Source organism: Schistosoma haematobium, chromosome 1, assembly GCF_000699445.3.
Source record: "Schistosoma haematobium chromosome 1, whole genome shotgun sequence".
NCBI lineage: Eukaryota > Metazoa > Platyhelminthes > Trematoda > Strigeidida > Schistosomatidae > Schistosoma > Schistosoma haematobium.
The window spans coordinates 13,914,476-13,940,919 of NC_067196.1; the positions used below are offsets into that span (position 1 = coordinate 13,914,476).

At 37.0% G+C, this 26,444-nt stretch overlaps 1 protein-coding gene across 1 annotated transcript; it reads right to left on the reverse strand.

Annotated features, from left to right (window-relative positions):
* Nucleotides 1-246: 246 nt before the first annotated feature.
* On the reverse strand, nucleotides 247-26,444 carry MS3_00003032 (uncharacterized protein). Its single transcript, XM_051210710.1, has 7 exons — nucleotides 24,634-26,444; nucleotides 24,538-24,589; nucleotides 19,407-19,756; nucleotides 9,556-9,748; nucleotides 7,807-7,933; nucleotides 4,421-6,097; nucleotides 247-2,987 (listed from the first exon to the last, which is right to left on the reverse strand). The coding sequence occupies exon 7, from the start codon at nucleotides 2,874-2,876 to the stop codon at nucleotides 1,962-1,964; it is 915 nt and encodes a 304-aa protein (XP_051073196.1). The 5' UTR covers nucleotides 2,877-2,987; nucleotides 4,421-6,097; nucleotides 7,807-7,933; nucleotides 9,556-9,748; nucleotides 19,407-19,756; nucleotides 24,538-24,589; nucleotides 24,634-26,444; the 3' UTR covers nucleotides 247-1,961.

Sequence of the window (26,444 nt, forward strand, 5' to 3'; positions counted from 1 at the left end):
TGATTTCATTTAACCTACACGTACAAAAGAAGACAACGTAGGTCAGGGTGAGGACCTATAGAAAAGCTTGAAGGTTATTTGTATGGAGATAAGAAATAGCGTAGTTCAGTATCAACCATACGTTACTATGGAATTTTACAGATAAGCACCCATTGAACGGATAAGCGGTTGTTAGATAATAACTAGAAGTTTTTACAGAGCAGTCAGTAAAAAAATGATGTGTAACTGCTTGACATTATATCCACTTGAAAATATGACGTTAAATTGTGTCTGTATGAAGGCCTACAATGACCAATATAATTATAATTAAGTTTAGTTACATTTCATAGCTCTAGCTAGATGCATAAAGTCTATTGAGTTAATTTGTAGAAAAATGATTGTTTTTTAACGAATTCGATAATTTAGCAATAGGTTTATAACTTGATAAGCAGAGTTTAGATAAGTTAGCTGACCAGATACTCTAGGCTTAAAACATAATAATCATGTTTATTATGTGTACAGTATTTTTCTAATATAATCGATTCACTCATCTTTCCTGTGGGTTACATCACGTATTGACCTTACTTAAACAATCATTGAAAACCAGGGAGCATTCGACAATTGTCTGTTAATATGTGCATATCTACGACCTCAACGGAGGTTGAACGCACGACCCTGTCTCCGATGAGAGTGCCCAACCTTTGGACCACTCTGAGTTAGTACACCATGTTTACGTTTCCGACCTCAATCAATTTGATAGAAATTTCTATACTAGAAGGAAACTGCTGTCCAAAGTTTACTGGTTTTATAGGTCAGTACACTGAAAAGTCCTAGTGGGTTAGTGTTCTACATAAAGTCGACCTTGTAACACATAAATCCTCATGCTAATTATCGGAACATAGTTAAATTTAATTCCATCCAAGAAATCTAAAAAGCCAAACACTAGTTGCGTTGGTATCAATTGTTTTTAGTAGTCAATTAACTCAACAGGTCACACGTTTATCAACCAGACCGGACGAAACAAGAGAATATGAAGTGCGTTTTGAATATCCTAAAGTATACATCATTGAATCATAAATTATGGATAGACTACGTTTATAGCCAATAAGAAACCAGTTGTATAAAAATATACCAGTTAGCATAAGCGTAGATAGAAACAGGCCTAGTTTGATAAATTAACAGATGACATCAGTACGTACCACCGACTGTTAGTCTCAGTTGTATCACGATAAACATGGACTTGGACCCTGATCTATGATAAAAGACCTTGAATGACATTCCATAGAAGATCGCAATTGTTTTCATTCTCCATATTTATTTAAATATTTTACTGCCATTTCAACCGTAGATATCATCCGTTCCTTTGTTCCATATTTCTTAATTTTCTTTTTCTACTAAAATTGGTGTTAGCCCTCCGACGTCCATTCTCTATGCTGATGTGAACTGTAGAAACTTGTATCAAATCGTATCTTGTTTAGAAATGACCACAAAAACCAGATATATTGAAACTCATTTGGACTTGCAGTATACCACTTAGTGACTCAATAAAAGCACCATACAATATAAACTGTTTTGTAATTGGTCACGATGGACGAGAATCGTTGTACCCAAACTTCGCCGTTTTTTACGTTTAAGATCATTACTTTACAATCAAGCAATTTAATAATGAACCCAGCTTCTACTTCATGTCTAGAAACTAGTTAGGGTCGATAATAATGGTTTTATTTTGAAGATGAAACATTTTCTACTAATTAGGAAAAGCAATAAACTATGTTTAAAATAAAACAAACAAATTTATGTTTACCGATAAAGTGGTTTGAAAGAAAACATCATACTTCTGAGGAATAAAATGGTTCGAGGTAAACGAGCCACTCTATATCCACTTTAATATTTATGAATAGACACAAAGGAAAGAAATTCAACCATAAATACATTTGTAAGTACAAAATGAAATAAGAGGAAAGGGAATCTGAACAATTTTTTTAATCAATTTCAATAGTTTCGTGATCATAAACTCTAGGCGAATTTTTACATGATGTTGTAACATCATTGGTATTATTTAAAGAATCTGAATTAGGCAGATGATATTGAGTAGTTGTAGGATGTGAAATACTTGAAGATTTATTATTACACAATGTTGCTAAAGGTTTAAAAGTAGATGAACAAGAATTTACATGTACTATTGATGAACATTTATATGAATTATTAACAAAATGTCGACTAGATTCTTCGAGTATTTTATTTGTAATTAGTGTAGTATTATTATTAGTAGTAGTAGTAGTTACAGGATAACGGTGTACAACATGTGCACTGGCCATTTGACTGAATGTATCACATCCATATGGACCATATCGTGTGGCCACTGTTAAAACTTGGCTAGATTGTCTAGTTTCTTGAAGTAGTGGTGTGGAAAAAGGAAATCGATTATTATGCGTGATAGAAGGATCAGTTGAATGACAAGAGTGATCCAGCCTTGGTCTTTTTTCTCGAGGTGTTGAAGTAAAACAATCTGTCGATGAAATGTCATCATCAAGTAGATCGATTGTTGTTGTTGGTAACGTCGTTGAAGAGCATGTTACGGGGACAGACAAAGAAGTGTTTGAAGCATCGATATTATCTTTGATTTTTTCATCACGTCTATCATTTTTAACAGAAGATTCCTGTGATACATCGTTAGTAGGAGTGGATTCATCATAACCTGACATTGATGAACTTACGGAACCTGAAGTAATATCATGAGGTTTCGTCTCCTCATTTTCATCGGAATCTGAACTTAAAGTTAACACTTCATCAGATGTTGCTGGTGAACTAGGAAGTTTATCATTTTCACACTGTTGAGTGTTCGTTGCAAAACAAACCGGATTAGGAACGGAAACTTTCCCATTAGAATTCATCATATCAGACTGACGATTAACATCATGCTCAACTTTATTGTTATCTTCAGGTTCTTGTATAATTTGTTGAACAGTTTGAATGGTATGCTGAATATCAATATAATGTTTGAATACCTAAAAGAGTAAATAATGTAGTGAGGATTATGAAAACTATCTTTATTGATCATTCTAAGTGTTACTGATAAAACACTGAACAAGTTTGATGAAAAGTAATATTTTTTTTAAAAACCCGTCGTTAACCTTGATACTATTTTAAGTACAAGAAAGTGCAAGAAAATATACACACTTCAAAGAACAAGTTTTTTCCTAGTGAAGTATAAACGTAGAGAACATAACCAATAAAAAGAATAAAACAGATAACATGTACTTGTTTTAGTTAAGTAACACTATGAACTTATGGTCAATTACAATCATTAATCAATGATTCTTCCTACTGAACAAACTGTATCTAAAGGGTGTACAATATAGTAATGATAATCCGTCAAAACTTTCAAGTTTCCATACATTTTGTTAGTTAGATATAAAGCAATGTAGAGTACCCGATACGTATATCCTATGTTTCAAGTTGTTATGGCATATCATCACAGAAAAATGTAATTAACAAAATCAATGATGAAGCAGTAGTAGTAATATTGAGACGTGCGGCTGCTGGGCGGACATCGGATGTAGATGGCTCAGTGGGTCACTGGATCACAGGCGTTAGACGTCCCGGATGCTGGGCAGATATCGGATTTAGATGGCCCGACAGGTCGACATCACTACGAAGGTCAACGCGCTGACAGACTCGATATTCTGACGGGGAGCGTGGCACAGATCGTAACAAAGAAAGTAGAACAATCGCAAGAGCGACCGTTCAAAGAGGGGAGTGTGGTACACGCTAGTTATATCGACAGATATAAGTCGTATGTAACACCAATCAGAAGTGGAGTACCTGGCAGTAGAAGGTTGAAAAGATCGAAATGAAGAGAACGGGAATGTAAACAGAAAGTAATTATAATAGCAATGAACGAACGATGGAGTTTGAGACAATTGGTGGAAGATTTTCAAATGAAGTATTTAATGTATGGTTTTTCATGTTTTACGAAAAAACTGTAATTTTGCATCGAAAAGTAAATTGGTTATCCCCACCTGGGTTCACGTTCACTACAATAGTATTAGTAGTGCTAGTGAACAGGATTAGGTATACATAATATAAATCAATATGAAAGAATGAATTCATGGAATAGAGAAGTATAGAATAATGTTAAAACTGGATCTATAAGAAAATAAACAATGAATATACCTACCAACTCATGAGACCGATACTTAATCAAGCTACCTACAGTCTTCAATTTTATGAAGAAACTCAATTAGTCCTAGTAAATTCATTACTAAGACTAGCATTTAAAGAAGCCTATATATCAAGTTCTTTGTTGATACTATTAATTCTATGAATTAGAAATGTTATTTATTCAAATTGCTAAAATATCATTGTGTATCTTAAACATGGATAAATTAATTTATATGTAGGGGTTCTTTAAATTTTTTAACGAAATTTATTAACCAACCTTGTTTAGATTGTTATCACCAATACGTTTATTTTCAGTTAGCTTTCTTCGTAAATCTCGACTAGAATAAGTTGGATCATCATCATCACTTAGTTTATAAAACAAAGAATAAGAAAACACAAATAATATATGATATGGAGAGCCAATCAGAAGTAGAGTAATGAGAAGGTTGATCGATGGCAATCGGAAGTGACCTAAAGAACAAGTGCCTTTAATTGGCTAAGAAATGGACTGATTTCCTAAGGGTTAGAGTGGTATATATATATATATATATATATATATATATATATATATATATATATATATATATATATATATATATATATATATATATATATGAGTATTTGTGCATTTTATTTGGTAGTACAATACACTTTTGCACTAACTCTTGTGTTCTCGCTCAAGTAGTCAGTTGGGGGGGGGTTAGAGCGTAGCACCGCTTGTCACAACAATATACATTAGAGTAAAATAATGATTAATTTAGTAAGTTACACAAATAAGAAAAGTGGCAATAAATAAGAAAAAGTTATATGACAACAACAAATTTCTCTAGTTTCTTCGCCGTGGTTACTTCATCAAAAAGAAAAGTTAAATCTAGATTGGATTGCCATTATTATATGCCTCACATCAGAGGAAACTAATTAAGCGTACAAATATATTGACAAGTTTCTTGAGAATAACACAAAAACTGAGTAAATGTCGTTGGATTAAACACCCATATCTGATAGTGTTACGCCACTGAACTCCACGATGCCTAGAACCCCGAAAGGAAGTCGTGGTGGACTGACAGATATCAGTCTAATACAGTTTCCTCTCAATAACAGCATATTCCCACACACCGACCACATCTCCGCATCTACCAACCACTCCAAACATCGATAATTAAAGCATAATGTGGAAGTCTCTGGGATGAAATTCGTCACATACACACAACCCATCGAAGCACGTTTTTCAAGTTAGTGGCACCAACTGAATTATCATCGCTATCCCAGAACACACCATTAATAACACGATGCTACCACTGAAGGTTAGCAATCTTTCAGAGACAATGGTGATCGGACGGAGGTAGTCTCCCAACATCCTCAACTCATAAAAGCCAGGGTTACACAAGTATAGACCAAAGCTGTCTCCATCGACGCATTGTAGAACTGACCTTTCACAGTCAGACTAACATCATGACAGCGTTAAGGATGGCCTAGATTGGCACATGCCGATCTGATTTTCACTATACGTAGATTTATCTCATTACTCATGACACCGACAGTCTCCATACAACTGCGTAGATATAAAAACTTTCAGTCAACACAAAGAGTGAGTCCCGGCATAGGTTCCTACGGTGTGAGCTGGAAGTGAAATCACACTTATTCAAAAGACGATCCCATAGTACAGTCCTGTTTAACAGATCGAAGGCTGTTTTGATATTTAAAAGCGCATCTACAGACTTGCCAGAAAAAATTATGTATGTTTAGATCTTTGGACAAAACTTCAGCACATGAGGTATAAGAGTTGAAATAATTCAGATTTATAAATGGAAACTTAAAGCATCACAAAGCATACCATAAGTCATCTGTCAGATGACATCCGAAATCGTGTCTTAAATCATCTTGACGTCGTTGTTTTAATGAATGACCAACATCAATAAAGATTTCACGCGCTAAAGATTTGACAGTTGATCCCCTAAACATATGACGATAAAAAAGTGGTGAAATGATCATACATTACAATAAAAGTAAGAATGATTTAATGCACTCATACTTACCATACGAGAAATATCCCTTTTTAATTATGACTCTTGCAGATTGCTGAAATTCATAATTTACTTAAGAAATGATCTAGGACAACTATTAATAACCAAAGAGCGATTAGCAGATGTATAATTCAATATGGCATTCAGCCGTGCTTAGCCACAACCCCACCGCCGGTGACCAAGCACATGACTTCTCAATATCACGAAACGCTCAAAGACAGATATGCAAACCATTAGATCTCCACTTAGTAGTCTAAGAGTTCAATGTCTGCTGCGAGACCAGAAGGTCACAGGGTACGACTTCCGGTTGAGTTACGGATGAGAAATGATGAAGGGCCTCACCCTAGGAGAATAGAGTTGTCGAGCATTTACTGGTTATTTTAGATTTTTTAACTAGCATCAGTTCGTGATGTAAACCATAGAATACTATCACTTTGAAAGCATAGTTGTAAGACGATACATCTCCCTGGTAAAATACTCCCTGAGTCATCGTAAAACATTTTTAAAAAGGATATGATTTATGCGGTCACTAACTAATCACTCAATAATACGTTTATTAAAACATTTCAGCTAATTATATCTACACAACTAGATGTTATACCTGGTTCGTATATATCGAATGTATTATAAAGCTTAGTATGTAAAACTGTGTTGACTAAAGACTTTTTCAAGCAAATCTACGGCTTCTGTTTGAAGACTTAACTTCTGAGTATAAATGAAATCCGGAAAAGTCAGATGAAATAACTAATAACTGTTTGATTCCATCATATTCATACATGGCAATACTGTATTCAGTATTTAATGTCATCTGTGTAGGGTTTATTTTACAACGGTACTTGTAAACTCTTTTAAAAAAATCATCAATACGACCACGACTATTACTCATTACCCTGCTTAATAAAATTAGTTACATAAAATGAACGATTATCAAGCCACTTTCAAGTCTAACTAGTAATATAATCATCATGTCAACAAGTATTTCATTCAATGAAACCGAAATGTCCGTAAAAAATTATCGAATTGATGTATTCAATACTGATTCGTTTCGATATGAATGAATGAAAACAACTTAACTACTAAACACACGTTTATATACTCAGCTTTGAGTGAGTCTGCTTTTAGTATGATGAATTGTGATACTATACGTTTGTCCAAAACAAAGTCGGTGGAGAGGAAGCGAAAAGCCTTAAACACCAATCCGAACCATCTCACTTTGCGATGGAAATAACCTATCCAGTTAGCTAAGTCGGGAGTGAAATAGTAAGCTGTGCTAGTTATGTAGGACAAAGATGATCTAAAAAGTACTACTTAACTGACATTGAATACGTAAACCAGTGTATTATATATAACACGGTGGCTTCAGTGCATCGTGTTAACAGTGAGAATTCAAAATTCTAACTACAGGACATCAAATTAGGAAGTACGAGTTAACCAATTCTTAACCTAAATGATCGTCAGGTAGAGCTAGCTGTTATCATTAGTCATTAAGGCGCATTTTTATGTAAGGTTCTTTATAATCATCAAGTTGATGCTGATTCTTGATGGAAGTAACTAAAAATAAAGATTTGCACACAGAAATCACCAAACTTGATATTAATAATAACAATCACACTGTACGCCTATGAACAATGGTACTTACGTCAAATTCAAGTGTTCTTCCTTATTCACTGAAGTAACTATTCGATAAATATCAGTCCAATCAGGAAACAGTCTTTTCTGATTAACGATCTCTTCAATTTTTTCGTTTACTTTTGGATATTGGCTTCCTGTAGAATAAAAAATAGAAATTATTAAATAATTAACAGCGTAATAATTTCATGCAAATTAATCAAACTGGATTGATAGTGAATGAAATTCTACTGTATATTTGTTTATTATTAACAAACAAGACGGTTTAATGGAAAATAGTAATATTACGATATAGTGATAGGTAGAAATCGAGACAGTATCATCTAGTGAAGTTAAACGCTAGCTATTGTGACAATATTTTCACCAAATCACTGTCACAATTTTTAAGAGACTACCACCACCCATGGAATTGTACCGTATCAGATCAACAATAATATGGTAAAATTAATTCTTGGAGGGTGATGATTTAGTGGTTAAGGTATATAACTTTCAATTATTAAGTATACAGGTTATTATAAAATAAATGGAATGTGGCTAGCAATAAAATCTAGGAAGCACATTTCGTCATATTTAGGACTCGTCAGTCAGATGTGCTCGCATCCCAGAGTTGATGATCAATGCAGGACGAAACACCCGTCTTTAGTTCTACTGCTAACTACATCCCATCTATTTTGTACCAGCTTGTGTGATAATGACTATACTGAGGTAATCTGCACAGGATTCACACATGTCAACCAAGACTGATCAGATTTCAGTGATATCAGCAACAAAATAACCCAAGATATTTCAAATTAAATTATAAGATATACAGTTCAACTCCTTCCTCATTTCTTATGAACACTATGATTAAAACCCGAATACGTGAATTCGTGACTTAATTACTGGGATGCATGTAACGATACATTTTTCAAGTGTCAGTTTTTCTACAATGAACAGATAGTCGTTTTTGGTTTTTCTTGTTTTAAAATAATATACTTCAACATTCTTGTGTTTTGTAGTGAAAGTCATTTTCTCGCATTTTTTGAAGTCTTCATAATACAATAGGAATTAGCATTCTAGACTCAACCGGTGTAGGTGACAATTTGGGATGACAAACATTTATGTCATGCTCTATGGTGTTGTTACGATTATATGTCTGGTACCAGTTGAGTCTAGAATACTAACTTCTATAGTGTTATGCAGACTCTAAAACATACAAGAAACAAACTAGTATACTACAATATACAGGGTACTAAAGTTCTGAAGTACGTTATGCCCTGGTAATTATTATAATCGCCATATCTCAGAGTGATGAAAAACTCTACTTTGGGAAATAAACGAGTTAGCTCGTTGATTAAAATTTAACCTTCATACTATGTAAAAATGGATACTCTGGATTTTATTGTCATGGTGTGATTTACCCTGGCGGTATATCTACGGCTTTACATGATGCGAACCTAATCAACAATCGACTGAAATCAATGGACTGGAGGATAATAGTTAAAACGATCGATGCCATTATCAGACTGCGTCCAAAATGGTATATCATATGAAGCGAATGATTCATCTTTATGGAAGTGGCAGTGAATCGAGCCACATTTGTTGATCTTTGTAAGCTCTTTAAGATAAACAGAGTACATTACACCCATTTAACGTGGTTAAACGATCACCAATTAAATCGTACTAATATTAGTGAAAGATAAACACTATTGGGCGGAGTTTACACAATGAATCGAAATACAAACATTTAATTTACAAAACGAAAACTAAACTAACATACCATTATATATAAATCTTTGACGTAATATCCGTCCAGATTTTCGAGCAACATTACGTAGTTCACAATGTCGACGCCATACTTTCAAATATTGACGTTTTAAAGCATCTAGTTTAAGGTACGGTGAATTGGACGAATCCAATTCATTAAAATCAAGTTCTTTTTCTTCCAATTCTCGAATAGCTTGAGAGAGACGCTAGTTTTGTAAAACAGAAGAAATAATGGATGGAAGAAGTTAAGTTGGTCGCCTTGAGTTTAGTACAAGTACAACCTTATTTATAGTTCAAAGGACTGTAAAAGGAGTGTGACAAGCAAGGTTGGAAAAAGTGATAATGGCAGCGAACAACTCGATGTATCCCATACTGTTTTCGGTAGCACAATTGGATTCAAAACATTATCAAATTGTAAGTGTTTTTAACCCACCAACGAACCAAATGCAGTTTTTTCTCATTATATTTTGGCTAGCTTCGAATTTGAGTGGAACCAGAAAAACAATTGAGGTAGAATAATATGAATTTATTTTATTTCGTGGTTTCCTAAAACTAATCCTTGGTTAGCGAAATGCTTACAACCAATTCATAAGAAACAAGCATCCTAAAGTCTACAAGATGGTTTCGAACTTCCACAAAAGACTGAAAGCTTGAGGCATCTTCAATAAACTTACGGCATCACTTGATTTTTGTTCGCTCTTTACAATGATCCATTTGCAAAAAAAACTGCTGATATTATACATCGATATCTTGATCTCCTTCCTTCCCCAGTACAGAATTCAAACAGCTTCTGTTCATTTCTACTAAGGATACAAAATTCTAGCTTAATAATATGTATCGACAAATTGATGGAATTGCTATAGGTAACACCCTAGGTCCAATATAGAATATCTTTATGAGGAACACGGGATAGACAAAGTCAAACCATACGATAAAAACAAATACACTATACAGAAAACATGTGGATGATATATTTCATGTCTGTAACACTGAAGCATTCTACACACTTATTCAATTTATTCAACAAAACACACAGTGAAGTAGAGTTTACTATAAAACATGAACAGAATGAAAAATCTCAATTCCTTGATCTTGGAACTATACTAACTCCAGCTGGTCAACTACAAAGGCATATCTAACGCAAAAACATATGGAGTTTATCAAAATTATAACAGTTTCTATTGCAGCAAGCCCATTCGACTACTGTATTATTTGTCTACTCACTGTAATTCAGACACTTAATTCACTATGTTAATTTCTCTGTGTGTATGATTGAGCGCGTGTCTGCACATCAACCTTAATTTATTCTCCTATTGGTTGTAACATACAGATAATCAATAATTTATCCACACTTGATTGACACTCAAAAATATATATGGATTTTTAACACACACTCTTTTGGTTTCTCACAGTGTGCTTGTTCGCTGTACGCTTGTGGATTTTATTTATCTTTAACAATAAAAATATCTCTACAGCTGATGTTCAGGCTTCTGAATTATCTCGAGTAAATCTATAATTCTACTAGGAGATTGTGCCTACCTAAAATACTCAGTTAACGGGATATCATTTATTGGAGTCAGATATAGAGGAAATTAACCTCAACATTTGGTGAACCGCTTTTAGAACACGCACCATTTCTCTACAAAGTATGCTGCATACTCTCCAAGCGTATCATAAAGAACTTCACATTGGAATTACTATTACAATTATTAACAATTCATTGACAGTCATAATAAATCCATCCATAACATTGTTCCTTTGGAATTATTGCTGTATATTCGCATATTTAAACCCAAAGTGAGTCTTACATATTTTTTTGTTATTTTTGATTTCTTCATATTGTATATTACAATACTCAGCTTATTATTGCTATTGCTTCTTCGTATCATGGCACTTGAAAATTCACTAAGCCTTTCATTTAAATCCATGTCCGTGGGTGCCATCTCTGTACCTTTACCTGTCTTTAATCCGCGAAAGGTCGAACTCCAGTTTGCACGCTTAAAAAGCTTTTTTGTTGCAAACAGAATCACAAATCAGAGCACGAAATTTAGTTACGCAAACTCATTGCTACCGGACGACGTTATTGAACAAGTGCCTGGCATCATTTTTAAGCCGGATCCCAACTCACCATACGATTGTCTAAAAAGAGAGGTCATTCGTGTTACATCTCTCACCGACAATCGATCAACTTTTAGCTAATGTGGAGCTAGGCGACAGTACACCATCACAATTAAAACGCCACATGACAAATTTATTAGCAAATCGTACAGTAGACAAACGTCTATTACATCAATTGTGGCTCAGACGTCTCCCACAAAACATCCAACAGATACTTGCAATTGGAGACGAAGACGTCGATTTTGATAGGCTAGCAGATATAGTCGACAGAATTTACGAGCGGTCTAGGAGTCACTCTGTATCTCACATACAATCAAGCTCAACTGACGAGATCGCCGAGTTACGACGAACAATTGAGGCCCTCACTAAACAGATAGCCCAGTTCCAATTATTGAGTACTCTCCACAGTAAGTGTAGAGGAACATCCAGGAGCCGTAAACGTCCTAGTCCAAGCACTACCAGACACAACATTTGTTGGTACCATAGAACGTACGGCAAACAAGCTAAAAAATGTACTCCGCCTTGTAACTTCGAAAAAGGAACGTCAAGACCGCCGGTTAGTGACAACTGCAGTCACTGACCACAACTCTCAAGACAGCCGTCTGTTATATGTTACAGATAAAAGAACCGGCACACAGTTTTTAGTCGAAACAGGGGCAGAGGTTAGTGTAGTACCACCCACTACACTCGAGAAAAACACACCTGACCCCAAACTAAAACTACAAGCGGCAAACAGGTCTGACATCAAGACGTACGGCAAATGAGATTTCCATACATTTATTAGTCAAACCTCATCACGAGGACGACAAGTACGTCAATTTACATGACAAACAGACACATACCGTTGTACATCACATAAAGACAGAGGGTCCACCAGTGTTCGCACGTCCAAGACGCCTTGACCCCTCTCGTCTGGCTATCGCAAAGAATGAATTCAACAAAATGATAGAGTTGGATATCATAAGCCCCTCCAATAGTCCGTGGGCATCACCGCTCCATATGGTACCCAAGAAAAACTCTTCCGAAGTTAGACCTTGCGATGACTATGGAGCTCTCAACAGCCGGACCATACGAGACAGATATCCTCTTCCACATTTACACGACTTTACTCATAGTCTATCCGATGTGTCCATTTTTTCAAAAGTTGATCTCGTCCGTGCTTGCCATCACATTCCAATTCATCCGGACGATGTTCCTAAAACAGCCATTACTACCCCATTTGGACTATACGAATTTGTTCGCATGCCTTTCGAATTAAGGAATGCTGCACAGTTTCCAGCGTTTTATCGACCAAGTGGTACGTGGCTTACCGTTTGTATATGCTTACATAGATGACCTACTTATAGCAAGCAAAGATGAAAATGAACATCTAACTCGTCTGAAAATGCTTTTTGAGAAGCTAAACGAGTATGGGTTAGCAGTCAACCCTGACAAATGTGAGTTCGGAAAACAATCCCTCACCTTTTTAGGTCACGTAATTGATAATCAAGGCATCAAACCAGTTCCTGAGGAAACACAAGCTATCAAAACTTATCCTTTACCTCATTCATTCAAGAAACTACGACGATTCCTTAGGATGATCAACTTTTACGGACGTTTTATCCCGAAATGTGCAGACTTAGCAAAACCACTAACTGATTTATTAAGGGGACGAGCTAAATCATTAGCAATGGCACCGCAAGCAATTCAAGCATTTGAACAGTTGATAAGCGCCTCAAGCACCGAGGCATTACTTGCACGACGAAAGGTTGATGCACCTTTAGCAGTAATGACCGACGCTTCTAATGTAGCAGTAAGTGCTGTACTTCAGCAACGTGTCAATCAACAATGGCAAGCCCCTGAGTTTTTCTCAAAAAAGCTAAACGCAACGCAAACAAAATATAGCACATTCGGTAGAGAACTGTTGGTTATCTACTTAGCCATCAAGCACTTTCGGTATATATTGGAAGGCAATTCTTTTACGATATATACTGATCACAAACTTTTAAGTCCTTGATGCACAATCATGATAAATACAGTCCGCGCGAAATTCGTCAACTAGAATTCATTTCGCAATTTGCAGCTGATATACGCTATAGAAAAGGCAATGAAAATGATGCAGCAGATGCACTATCGAGATTAAATATCAATACCTTCTCGATCCCTGATATAAACTATCAAGACATGGCAAATCATCAAAAGCTCGATAGGGAGCTACAAAAGCTTTTGCAATCTAAAGAAATGAAATTATTATTCCAAAACATCCCCATAAACAACAAGGGCACCTTAACCTGTGCTATCTCAACAGGTAAAACGCGCCCCTTTGTACCTTATGATATGAGACGAAACATCCAGGTACAAAAGCCACTCTAAAGCTTATCACAGATAAGTTTGTATGGCCAAACATAAACAAAGATGTACGGAAATGGTCACGGGAATGTATCCAGTGCCAGAAGTCAAAGGTAAATAGACATATCATATCTCCTACAGAAGTTTCTCCCGCCGCTAGCGCTAGGTTCGACCACATTCATATCGACATCGTCGGACCGTTACCAATTTCTAATGGTTACACGCATATACTAACATGTATAGATAGATTTACGAGATGGCCCATAGCTGTTCCATTAAAAGACACGTCGGCATCAACAGTGGTGAAGAAACTGGTGAAACACTGGATTATAAACTTCGGTGTCCCTACAACAATTACGACCGACCGCGGGACTCAGTTTGAAAGCAAACTATTTCAGCAGCTTACAGATACTTTCGGTATAAAGAGAATTAGAACCACCGCTTACCATCCGACTGCTAATGGAATGATAGAAAGGTTCCACAGACAGTTAAAAGCCTCTTTGACGGCTGCAGGAGGAGATTACAAATAGGATGTCAAGTTTCCTTCGATACTATTAGGCATTCGCTCAACCATCAAACAAGACCTCGGTTGTTGTGCTGCTGAGGTGGTTTATGGAACAACGTTACGTTTGCCTGGTGAATTTTTTGACCGTGCAACAGATATTCCAGCAGACATAACCAACTAAGTGCAACAATTAAAACAGCAGATGGAATCCATTAGGTCCGTTGAACCACGAACCCAAAAGGTAAAGTCATTCGTACCCAATGAACTGGACAACTGATCACATGTATTCGTCAGAAATGATAGAGTCCAACAGCCGTTACAGACTCCTTACGATGGTCCTTTTAAAATCATCCGAAAGGACAGCAAAACGGTTACAGTGGAAAGAGCAGGTAAACATGATACTGTTAGCATCGACAGAGTAAAACCAGTGTTTTTAGAGAACACTGAAAAACAGACAACTGTAAAACTGTCTAAACCCGCAGCAGAGCAAGCACCATACAAACTACCTGCAACAAACAATACTTCACATCAAAGTTCAGCAGAAACTACAAGGTCAGGAAGAAGAGTACACTGGCCAGATGGGTATATAGCAACAACCATATTTATCTAGACCAAGTCCTGAGATTGCTCTTAAAACACAAAAATTCTTTATCTTCATTACTATTTTTCTTTATTGGCCCCACGGATCATCATTATGCTTACACTTTAACTTGATGCAATTCGTTGATGTTAAATATACATTTATATAGACATGATATAAAACGTTTCAACGCACAAGCTGTTATTACAATTTAACGCTTACTCATGGGGGGCGACTAATATGAAGTGTTAACTTGAATCAGTTTATAAGCGAAATGAAATCGTGAGATAAATTATTAGAATAAATATGGTCAACATGGGGTAGGAGAGAGAGAGAGAGAATATTGTGATTACAAATCGGAAATTACGTAATATGTAGAATGATATGAATTAGGTCAGATATAGTAGATTCAGGGGTGGATACTGAATAAATTCCTCAAAAAGGTTATCAAGTGTAAAGGCAATAATAATAATGATAATAATAATAATAGGTTTGGGACATTAATCAGATTACGTCACCACATTATAAGATTGGTTATTAGCTAGTTGGCCCCAGAGTTGGCCAGGTTAAAAGGAGTGGCTGAACATCCTTCTTTTGTATACAAAGCTCTGGCTTTTTGATCCGAATAGCAATTGCTTCAGCCGTCTCTAGGATTCGCCGTTTGACGGAATTAGGTAGACTGCTGTTAACACGATAGATTATTGCAAAAGATTGCTCCATGTTGGCTGTATGTCCTGTTTGGACTAGATGGTCTAAGATGGAGCTGTTAACAGTTTTGACAACACTTTTGCTTAACCACACGGGTAGGTGCTCACGAGCCCGAATGTACAAATTCCTATAACATCTGACAATATAACTTGCTCCACAGGAGCAGTTGAATTGATAGATACAGGAGGTAGCTAGTCTTGGTAATTTATCTTTCAACCTCGGAGTGATTATTGGTCGTGTGGAGAATACTAGTTGTAGTTTAGCCGCATTAAAAGTCCTTTGAATTGATCTACTTAACTTAAGTCTTAGCATTTCGCTCGGTGCATCGCCTCTGAATTGTAAGCGTATATATAGAGGCTTTTTATTTACCGTTAGACATTCTCTACGCTGTCTTTTATTGGCTATGTTTTTATTTATAAATTTCTCAGGATATCCATTTTCGTTCAGGGTTTTGAACAATGCCTTCGTTTCATCTTCAATCGTACCCACAGTGCATATAGTCTTGATTCTATGATGTAGTGTCTTAATAAGGTTCCTTTTTTGTTGTAGAGGAACGAAACTAAGAAAGTTAGTATATTGACCCGTCCAGGTAATTTTCCTGTTTATGTTTCTTTTTAGCGACCCGTCCTTTCTCCTTGTAAGTAGAACTGGAAACGACAATCCCTGTGGAGATCATCAAAGAATTATTACTAAAATGCACTATGAATGTACATTTCAAATTCAATGGTGAGATTTACAGACAAATAGATGGTGTCGCGATGGGTTCATTCCTGGGTCCCATATTGGCAGACATTTTCCTTTCTAAACTAGAAAACGGCCCACTAGCACAAGAGATCGACAAGTTTTCGTTTTACTGTCAATATATGGATGATACATTTATCCTTTGCAACAACCAGACGGACTTCCTAGAAACATTCGATCGTTTCAATACCGTTCACCCGTCCATAAAATTCACATGGGAGAAGGAAAATGGGGGTAGAATAGCCCTTCTAGATGTTTTCATGCGAAAATACATGCCCACAGAAATTCATCGATAAGTACGCTCAAACGGAGGACAGTCAGATATAATTCAGCTGAAAAAACTTGCTTCCTACACCTCAACTTTAGAGGAAAAAAGAGTGCTCCATAAATTAAACAAAGAATAGATGCTTGGTTGATTATTGCTCATCCGGAGACAAGGTTCATCACTCTATGCGAAACAAACTACTCCTTAAAACAAACAAAAATCAATAAATCCTCTTTTTCAATACCTTTAACTGCATTAGCCAATTTACACATACATGCCAAAGTACATACACCGGAGGAACAGAGAAGTCAGTAAATGTTCATATTTCCAAGCACATTCCAAGTAATTCAGGACTTAAAGGTCCTACAGCCTTGAACAATGAATAGCTCGATATCTGATCGACAAATGATATATCATGGTCATCCATAAATCATTTGAAAAGAAGGATGAATCCGGAGAATAAAAAGTGGACAAAAATGTTGCAGCTCAAGACCTTTCGGAAAGAAAACAGTGAATACACCTACGCTACTGTGACTGATTCTGATTACGCCTTCAAACATTAGTGGTGATATTCGCGCGGACCCCGAAAAAGTAGTCTGTATTCAACAATACAGCTCGATCCAACAGTTAGTGATTCCATGGACTGATGTCACGTTTGTTTTGGGACTCTCTAGCTTTTTATGAACCTACTTCAATTTCAGTCATCATTGGGAGTCGAAGTAGGTGGTAGTAGCAGACACGTAACAAATGCCCCGACCACTTCAGTCAGTGGGAACTTACAGTCTCATCAATTATCTTGGCATCTCTGCCTAGTACCATATATTTAACCTCAACATTTCACACTGTTGTTGCGAACGATGCCTTATAAATACCTATTAGCGAAAACCAACAACCTACGAATGTTTCCTACTTTAATAAGTCATGCTTTTCGAACATACAGTAAAACACTGTTGTGAAGCATACTCACCACCTTAAAAGGCCGATGGACATCTCACCTACCCCACAAGTGACCCAAGTTATCTTTCTGAATTCATCCCGAGAATCTGTCAAACACTAACCCACTAGGGTTGATGGAATTTCCGAGATAAATGTAGTGGTTGATGCGCTTAACTACATCACTATTCCCTCTTGAAATGCTCTCACATAGCCACGTGCATACAACCACTGCCAGGAAAGTTCTACGTACTGCCTTCTCGTGGCGGGGGTTTTGTTTACGAAACTGAGAGAACAAAAAGCGAATGTCCGTTACTTTAATCGGGTTGGTGGACACGGAGTTTCCATCTAGGGGAGTTGGAAAACCCTGATTCCAAACCAATGGTGCACATGGACTCCAGTACCCTGAGGAAAAAAATGGCGTATGAACTAATTATTGGTCACCGTCTACCATGGGAACACAACTCCTGACGTTGCTCCACTGCCTTGTGGATCAGACCTTTAGGTCGAAGTCTCGACGTGTGACCCTCTAAGATAACCACCTGCTTCGGTTTTGGCACCCGGGCAGTACCATAGCCCACACAAAAACCAAGTGACTTGTGTGGCGTATGCGTATTTGATGCCTTCTTGTACCAATATTTATGTGTTCAAATAAATAAAAACAATATAGAATATTAAAAAAAGCATTCACGTGTAGTTCCAAAAAACAAAATGACTGGTTGAAAAGTTATGGATGTGAAGGGGTTTTTGTTATTTTGGAATATTTATTTTATTTATTTTAACACATAGATATTGGTACAAGGAGGCACCAAATATATATGCGCCACACAAATCTCACTCGATATGTGTGAGGGCTGTGATACTGCCCGGGTGCCCAAACCGAAGCAGGTGGTTTTCTTAGGGGGCCATTCCCCGAGCCTTCGACCTGAAGGTTTGATCCACAAGGCAGTGGAGCATCGTAAGGACATGCAGTTCCATGGGAGCCGGTGACCAACAATTGGTTCATACGCCATTTGTTCCCGCAGGATACTGGAGCCCATGTGCACCATTGGTTTGGAATCCGGTTAAAGCGCTAGACATTCGCTTTTCGTCCTCTCATTTTCGCAAACAACACCCCCGCCACGAGAAGGCAGTGAGTAGGACTTCCCTGGCAGAGGCTATATACGCGTGGCCATGTGAGAGCATTTCGAGAGGGAGAGCGGACTCTCCTCACTCTCGGCTGTACCAGGGCATTTGGGGGATAAATGAAAAGTGAAAAGAATTACGGTAGCCAATGGACACTAGCTTAATGTTTAAAGCACTAAATTTTCAACCATTCGTTTCTAAGTTAACACTTCGCTACTTCTTCAATGTGAACATAGCTGGCTACCAACCAGTCATCATTACCTTTTGCACAAAAATATGTGTAGTTGAAATCAGATGACATTAACTGGTACTTAGTAAAATGGTTACATAATGACTAAAAGCTGATAAACAAGAAAAGTAACGAATAATGAAAACAGAATTTCGCACTATGATTGTGCAAATGACTACACATTGATGTATAATTAGTGTTCTTATCAAAATGATTATAATCTTAAAATTCCATCCTGCATAAAAACTGAAAAAACAGTATGACCTACAAAAAAGCAAAGATCAATAAAGAAATCTAGAACGAAATGAAACAGAGATGCGAAAAACACTCACTGTCATAAGACACTCTAAACGACCAATTATCCTACATCTCTTATCGTTCTGAATATCACCAAAATCCTCATTATTTCGATCAATACACTCCTCTCCCTGATCTTCATTATTACTGTCAACACACTTTTTCTGATCTTTATTTTCAGATGTCGAACTCTTTAAACAACCAAATGAAGACTGGATAGGGTTTGACGGCGGTTTGATAACATTTGGAGAACCCGGTGAGTCAACGATGATCACATCGTCATCACCGGAACAACTTGACACTGGGGATGAATTTTTATGTGAAACTTCGTCATCCGTACAATGATTGGGGGAATTATTTGGTTTAATATGCGAACTTCCAACATCTATTAAGGAAAGTTGAAAAAGTAAAAAAGCAACGGTACAGTGGTGACGAAGTTTTAAAACTCGAGAGGACAATTATAGAGATTCGTATGTATCATTACCAAGGTTTGATTTGATAATTTCGAATAAATTGAGCATTGGGTAGATTGTTATAAATATATTATTTATTTATAATTATAAAGATGATCGCAAAGATGTTTTTATCAATTAATTTAATAATACAGAAATATAAGTCCAAAGGAACGTCAAAATAAAAATTCAACGCACAGTAAGGAAATTAGGTCATGAAGAGATAGAGGAAGAAAGGTGAGCATGATTAGAAAAAGGCAATTAATCAATATAAATAAGTGGACGAGATTAGTAAGTAATAAGAGAAACAATTCAGTCAGGAAAAATATAACCGAAAGAATTCTTACGGTTAAAGACCATCTCATTTTCATGAAGAATGTAAAAAAAATTACAGTAACACTGCCACTGTGGCTTCTATTCTGAACTATGTATGATAACAACGTAAGCCGTTGAGTTGCATAATATCTACTTCCCAAAAACAAAGTCCACACGGACCAATAGATTCGTCACAGTATTGTGTCAAAAACTGACTACACCTCTGCTTTTACCAACCACTTACAGTATCAACAAATAATGAAACATGTGGAATTCATTGGGTCAGTGTTCGCCACACATGTCCAACTCACCGAAGCCAGTGTTCCAAAATGGTTACACCAATTGAATCATCAACACTGTTCCCGAGTGCACATTGTCGAACACAGCATTCTAACATAGTGTTGCCACTGAGTATCACCAATTCTTCGGACTTCTCGAATACTTTTAACTGCTCATTACTGACAATCAGCCAGTCAGTCAGCTACAACGTAGGATCAGGCACATATATGCATCGGTCCAAGTTGCCATACCTCATTAACACAACAAGATGGACACCGGGTTCATGAAAGTAGTTAATTCAGAGGTGGTAATATATAAAAGAAAGATTGAAATAAGGATATAGTACGGGAAGAAAGAATTGGTTCGTAGAAAGAAAGATATGAAGCGATTTTAATCTCTTAGTTTAAGGGAAGACAGGGAGTGTATACACCGACGCCATTGTGATCGATTCTGAGCCATGTCACCAAGAGTCTCCAACTATTGTTTACGATAGTCACGCGGACCCCAACCAAGTAGTATGCATCTACCAACATGGCTCAGATCAGAAGTTAGTGACCTCAAGCACTGATGCCACGTTTTGGTTTGGCCGCCCCTAACTTTCTTCCAACCATCTCCAACACCGATTAGTATTGCACGTTGTGGTAATCGGTGTTCGGGCATACGTAACACGTGGCCCAACCATCTCAGTCGATGAAGATTCACAAACTCATCAACTGATTTACCATCATTCCATAATACCCTGCGTCTAACCTCACTATTACTTACACGGTGATCCCAGCAGACGCCAGCAATATTTCTAAGACATCTGTGGTCAAATACTAGTAGCTTACGAGTTTCTTCTACTCTTAATGGCCATGTTTCGCTGCCGTAAATTAAAACAGAACGGACTGCCGCGCAGTATACTCGTCCTTTTATTGATAGACGGATATCTCGCCTTCGCCATAGGTGACGTAAGTTGGCATTGCCAAACGAGCTTTTCGAATCCATGCTGAGATTTCGTCAGACACCAACCCATTAGGGCTGATCAGACTTCCAAGATAAGTGAAGTTGTCAACGCGTTCGACTACTTCACTCCCTATCCTTAGTTCAGGTGTTGACGCGGACCAGTCCTGAAGCAACAACTTGCATTTAGAGGGAGAGAAGCGCATTCCAAACATTCTGGCACTGTTGCTTAGTGCTACCAAAACACTGAATTTTATCAGCGTCTTCACCAAACAGGACCATGTCATTTGCGTATTCTAAGTCGATAAGTGGACCTTCTGGTAGGAGATCAATACCTGACGATTCAGTCGATGAGAGCGTTATTTCCTTCAGTAGGTCTATGATGAAGTTAAACAAAAATGGAGAAAGTGGACAGCCTTGACGGAAACAGCTTGAGTTTGCAAAAGTAGATGACAGTTCGCCATAACCTCTGATTCGACTAGTAGTGTTTGAATAAAGAGCCTTCACAAGGTTTCTGTGCTACTGAGGTACGCCCTTCAATGACAGACACTGCCACAGAATCTCGCGGTCTACCGAGTCAAATGCTGCTTTTAAGTCAAGAAAGACCACCATTGTCGGACGCCGACAAGTATGCCTATGTTCTAGAACCTGACGAATGGTGAATATGTGGTCGATGCAGCCATGTTCAGCTCTGAAGCCATACTGATTTTCTCGTGTTTGCAGTTCACGAGTCTTAGTTAGGCGACTGATAATTATCGAGGCTAGTATTCCAGATGCTATATTAGTTAAGCTAATCCCTCTACGGTTGTCACAGGATGATTCTGACCCTCCCTTATGTATTGGGACAATCAGTGATTGTGACCAGCAGATGGGATAACGTCCAACTCCCAGATTTTAGTTAAAATATTAGTCAACCTAACCGCTAAAATTGGACCACCATCCTTAAAGACCTCTGGAGTCAATCCATCTGGACCAGCTGCCCTTCCTCGTTTCATATTAACTTCAGATAGAGTTGGGGGACCAACCTCAATGTTCCATTCAGTCTGGAAATGGAGGGTAGTTGTAAAGTAGCTGAAGGCCAGCTGAACTGTTCTCTAAAATGTTCTGCCCGTCGTTCTAAACGCCTGGACTGGGAGCAGATGAGTGTCGTCTTTTTCCGAGATAGTCTCACTTGCGCTTGACTTATTAGTTCCAGCTTCTTTTATTAATATGTAGAGCTGTCTTGTGTTACCTACAGCTGCTGCATTTTCCATCTCTTTTGCTTTCGTTGCCCACCACTGCTCACGGTCGTTCCTTAGACTTTTGCCTAACCTAGATCTGATTTGTCTTAGCTCTTCATCGTGTTCAGAGCCTGATGGGATGAGTTTACGAGAATCCATCAGTGCAATAGACCTTGAGGAAATCCATTGGTTCTTTGTAACCCTTTGGTTTAAATCACTAACATATGTCACTGCTGTTTCCACAGCTGTTTGTATATCTTTCCAAGCAACACTTCAATTTAAACTGGTCTTCTTAACGTGGTTTTCATGCGTTCAGTGAGGGGCAAGCACATGCGTGCCCGTATTAGAGCATGATCGGAGTCCAAGCAAGTATTCCAGAATGAGCGACAATCGACCCTCTTCAACGATGACTGATGGCAATATGGTCTACTTGAGTCCATCGTTGGTTTGGTGCAGGGGGATCGCCATGCGAGACGATGTCTTTTCTCATGCTTAAAATTAGTGTGGCGCATATATATCTGGTGCCCCATTGTACCAATATTTATGTGTTCAAACAAATTAAAATTAGTGCTTGCTAAAAATAAACGATTGTCGGAGCACAGTTGCAGCAGACGATCACCATTATCTGTTCGCTGAGCCAGAATACAAAAATACCTACCTAAATGTCTTTCTGTTTGGTTTAAGCTACCTATCTGGGCATTAAAGTCACCTGCTACGAGTACTATATCTGAGCGTTTAGCTTTCTGAAGAAGTTCAGAAACCTTTCTGTAAAAGTCATCTTTCACTTAATCCGAGCTGCAGTCAGTGGGAGCGTAGGCAAAAACGACGAAAAAGCGGCGACGTATGTTCCTATCCTCCCGAGTCCATAAGGAGCCGTTTAGCCGAACAGCACATAGACGACTGTTAACGGGGATCCACGATAATAGTGCTTGTTCCGCCCTTGTGTTTTGTGATATGCCTACACCTGTCAGGTCACGAGAACTAGCCATCGGGTCGCCAGATACACAGACGGTGTATCTCGTCGGCTCTCCGTTTTGGCGAGGTGAGGTCATGTGAATGACCACACTAGGATCCTGAATGTGAAGACTGTTAGTCTGCGATATCTGCTAAGATAAATAACTTGATAGTGAAATAAAGTGTCTCGGTGTGAATAAATCAAAAATTATCTGCACTCCTGAACTAGTCAATATGACAGGAGGATAGAAGATAGCTCAACACTGTTTGGCTATTTCCGACTTACAGGTAGGCATATCAAGCGCATACATATATTGAAGAAATTCTATGATACGAAACACTAATTGCTCAATGACCCTATTCGAGAAGTCAAAGTCAAGTACTTTGAACACTACACAACTACAGTTTTATTGCACGATTACTATCGTAATACTACAACAACAAAAATGGAATTTGCGAATCGATAAACTATGATTTGTTCAATAATTAAAACAACGTGCTGACCACTCACTAACAGCAAACAGGAATAGTAGAGGCAAGACAATCAGGGGTTTTGTTAAAGATTCTACGTGATGTATTACTTCACAATGTTACACACACTCTATCACAGACAGATAACATACGTACACTGTTCTAAAATTTGTCGAACATATCATTATTACTAGGCTGACCAATCAAGACCACTAGTTTCATCAATAACAAATATCTCAGTTAAACACAAATTATTATCAGAATTAATTCTGATAAACTACGTCTTCTCATTGCATTATTGAAATTTATCAAAGGGACTAGTTGTTTTAAACAAATTATTACGAATATCACTATCAGAAGAATTCTCAAGTGTTTTTACACTAGATAGCTGTAAATACTGATGTAGTGAAGAAGATACAAGAAACTCATTCTATTGTTTAGTAGCTACTTATATGTAACAGAAAAATCCAAATTATGAGTTGATTACAATTCATTAATAGACAGTACTAGCACACACCAATGTGAAAACTAACCCTGACTTATTGTCTTGAAGTCCAGACGTCGTTTGGTAATAACCTGTTGGGACTGTATAAGATACACAATAATGATCATGAAAACGATTATAATACCTTTTTGTCAATTTTCGATGTATGCAGCTTAAAGGTTGTTTTTAAGTCATTCAAAATAACATAGATTCTATCTGGATTGAATGCTATCTCCGCAATGCATTTGTCGAGTATGGGTTTAGATACCTCAGTTTTCTGAAATTCGTAGCTTGTCTGGAGAAATTTTCTTCTCAGTATTTTAACAATTTGTTCATCACTGTCTGATAAGTATTTTCGGATTTGTTTTGTGAACTAAAAGACAGAAAAATTAAGTCTACTGAATGAGATTAACGTCAGAATTGTCAAGGATCATTTGAAATTGAAGTAAAAATTGTAGAGGTTAGGATAAGTTCGCTAGAACAACAGGATACATTCAAAATTTCCACAACTAACACGAACACGAAGGTATACAAATAACGCGTAAATCTAATACAGAAACCAAAAAATTATGATAAAAGTAGAAATTCATATTAAGAGCTAAAATGTTGGTGAATAACGTTGTTTTCTAATACTTAATGGACCTTGATAGGAAAATTTAGTCGCCTTTATAAAAACCGAACAAACAAACAACTGATAAGCAAAATAATAATACGGGTCAATGCTTACGACAGTATCAAGACAGGTTACCTGAATACAGGCAAGAATATTCACCAAAGAAATTGTTTGTCACTTAACGCCAAATGCCCTTGTGCGGCCAAGAGTAGGAAGAGCCTGCACTAATTCAACGATTTGTGGCGCATATGTATTTTAGTGCAGTTTTGATATCAATAATTGACTAAATGGTAATCAGGTGCAATACTGAATTCTAAATTATGTAAGTCTTCATGCATAACACACCTCAGTTATCAACGAAGTACTTTTTTACGAACAAATAGATTTACATAGCTAACTTAAAAAATCACAGCCCGTTTTTTGTTATACTGATGTTAGGGGAGCTTTTTTCGAAAGTTATGTTCTTCAAAAAGAGAGAAACGATTATCTTCTGGTCTTTCATACGATACTTAGGGTATGCAGACAAATTTAAACTGACTATTAGTTTAAAAATATTGTACCAGTGTCTTAATGAAAGACATCGAAGTGGAACATTAACCTAACAATGGTTCATTATTCGAATTAAAAAAAGACTGATAGTACATTTTACTAACAAAATAACAGTAAATATGGTCGAGTGAACAATTGTTGTACAACATTACAAAGGTTAACCCACCAATACAGGTGGTTTGCGAGAAGCACATGTTTACTCTCAAAACGTCTTTATTAATATTGAATATAAGAAGCTATATTTAGAAAACTTGAAGCTGCTAAAGAGCTGGGATTGGTTAAAGACACAGTCCTTAACAAGAAATTTGTAGGATACAATAAGCAGTGTTTGGAACGCGTGGAATTCGGTCTTTGGACTAACACTAAATTTCACAGTACTTGGTTATTGGTTACTATGAGAATATTGCCACCGAAGGCAGTCTTAATCAACACAGCTAAAGAAATACATTTATTATCAATGTGTTGTCAACCGGCAATATATAATTGGTTAATATAACTGAGAACAGAATAGGTTAACCAAGCCTTCCTGAGCATGAGAAGATTCCGACATCTCTGAAACACCTTATATACAAATTTAGTCTTTAAGCCTAAGGCATTGCAGTTGGTTCGCAGTTTATTTTCACTGCCAGCAGAACAATTATCTTCAATATAGATTATTGTACACACAAACAAGTAATTTGAGATAAATTGGCTTGGATTTGTTGGAAATGTGAGGAGTACTTATAAAAAAGTATGGAAGCAGAAATAAAAAACCCACACTAGACCAAGTAGAACTCATTTTAAATATGCGTAAG

What these genes read in the sequence shown, in the direction of transcription:
- MS3_00003032 (XM_051210710.1), bottom strand. Translation starts at nt 2,876, where the DNA reads ATGATGAATTCTAATGGGAAAGTTTCCGTTCCTAATCCGGTTTGTTTT.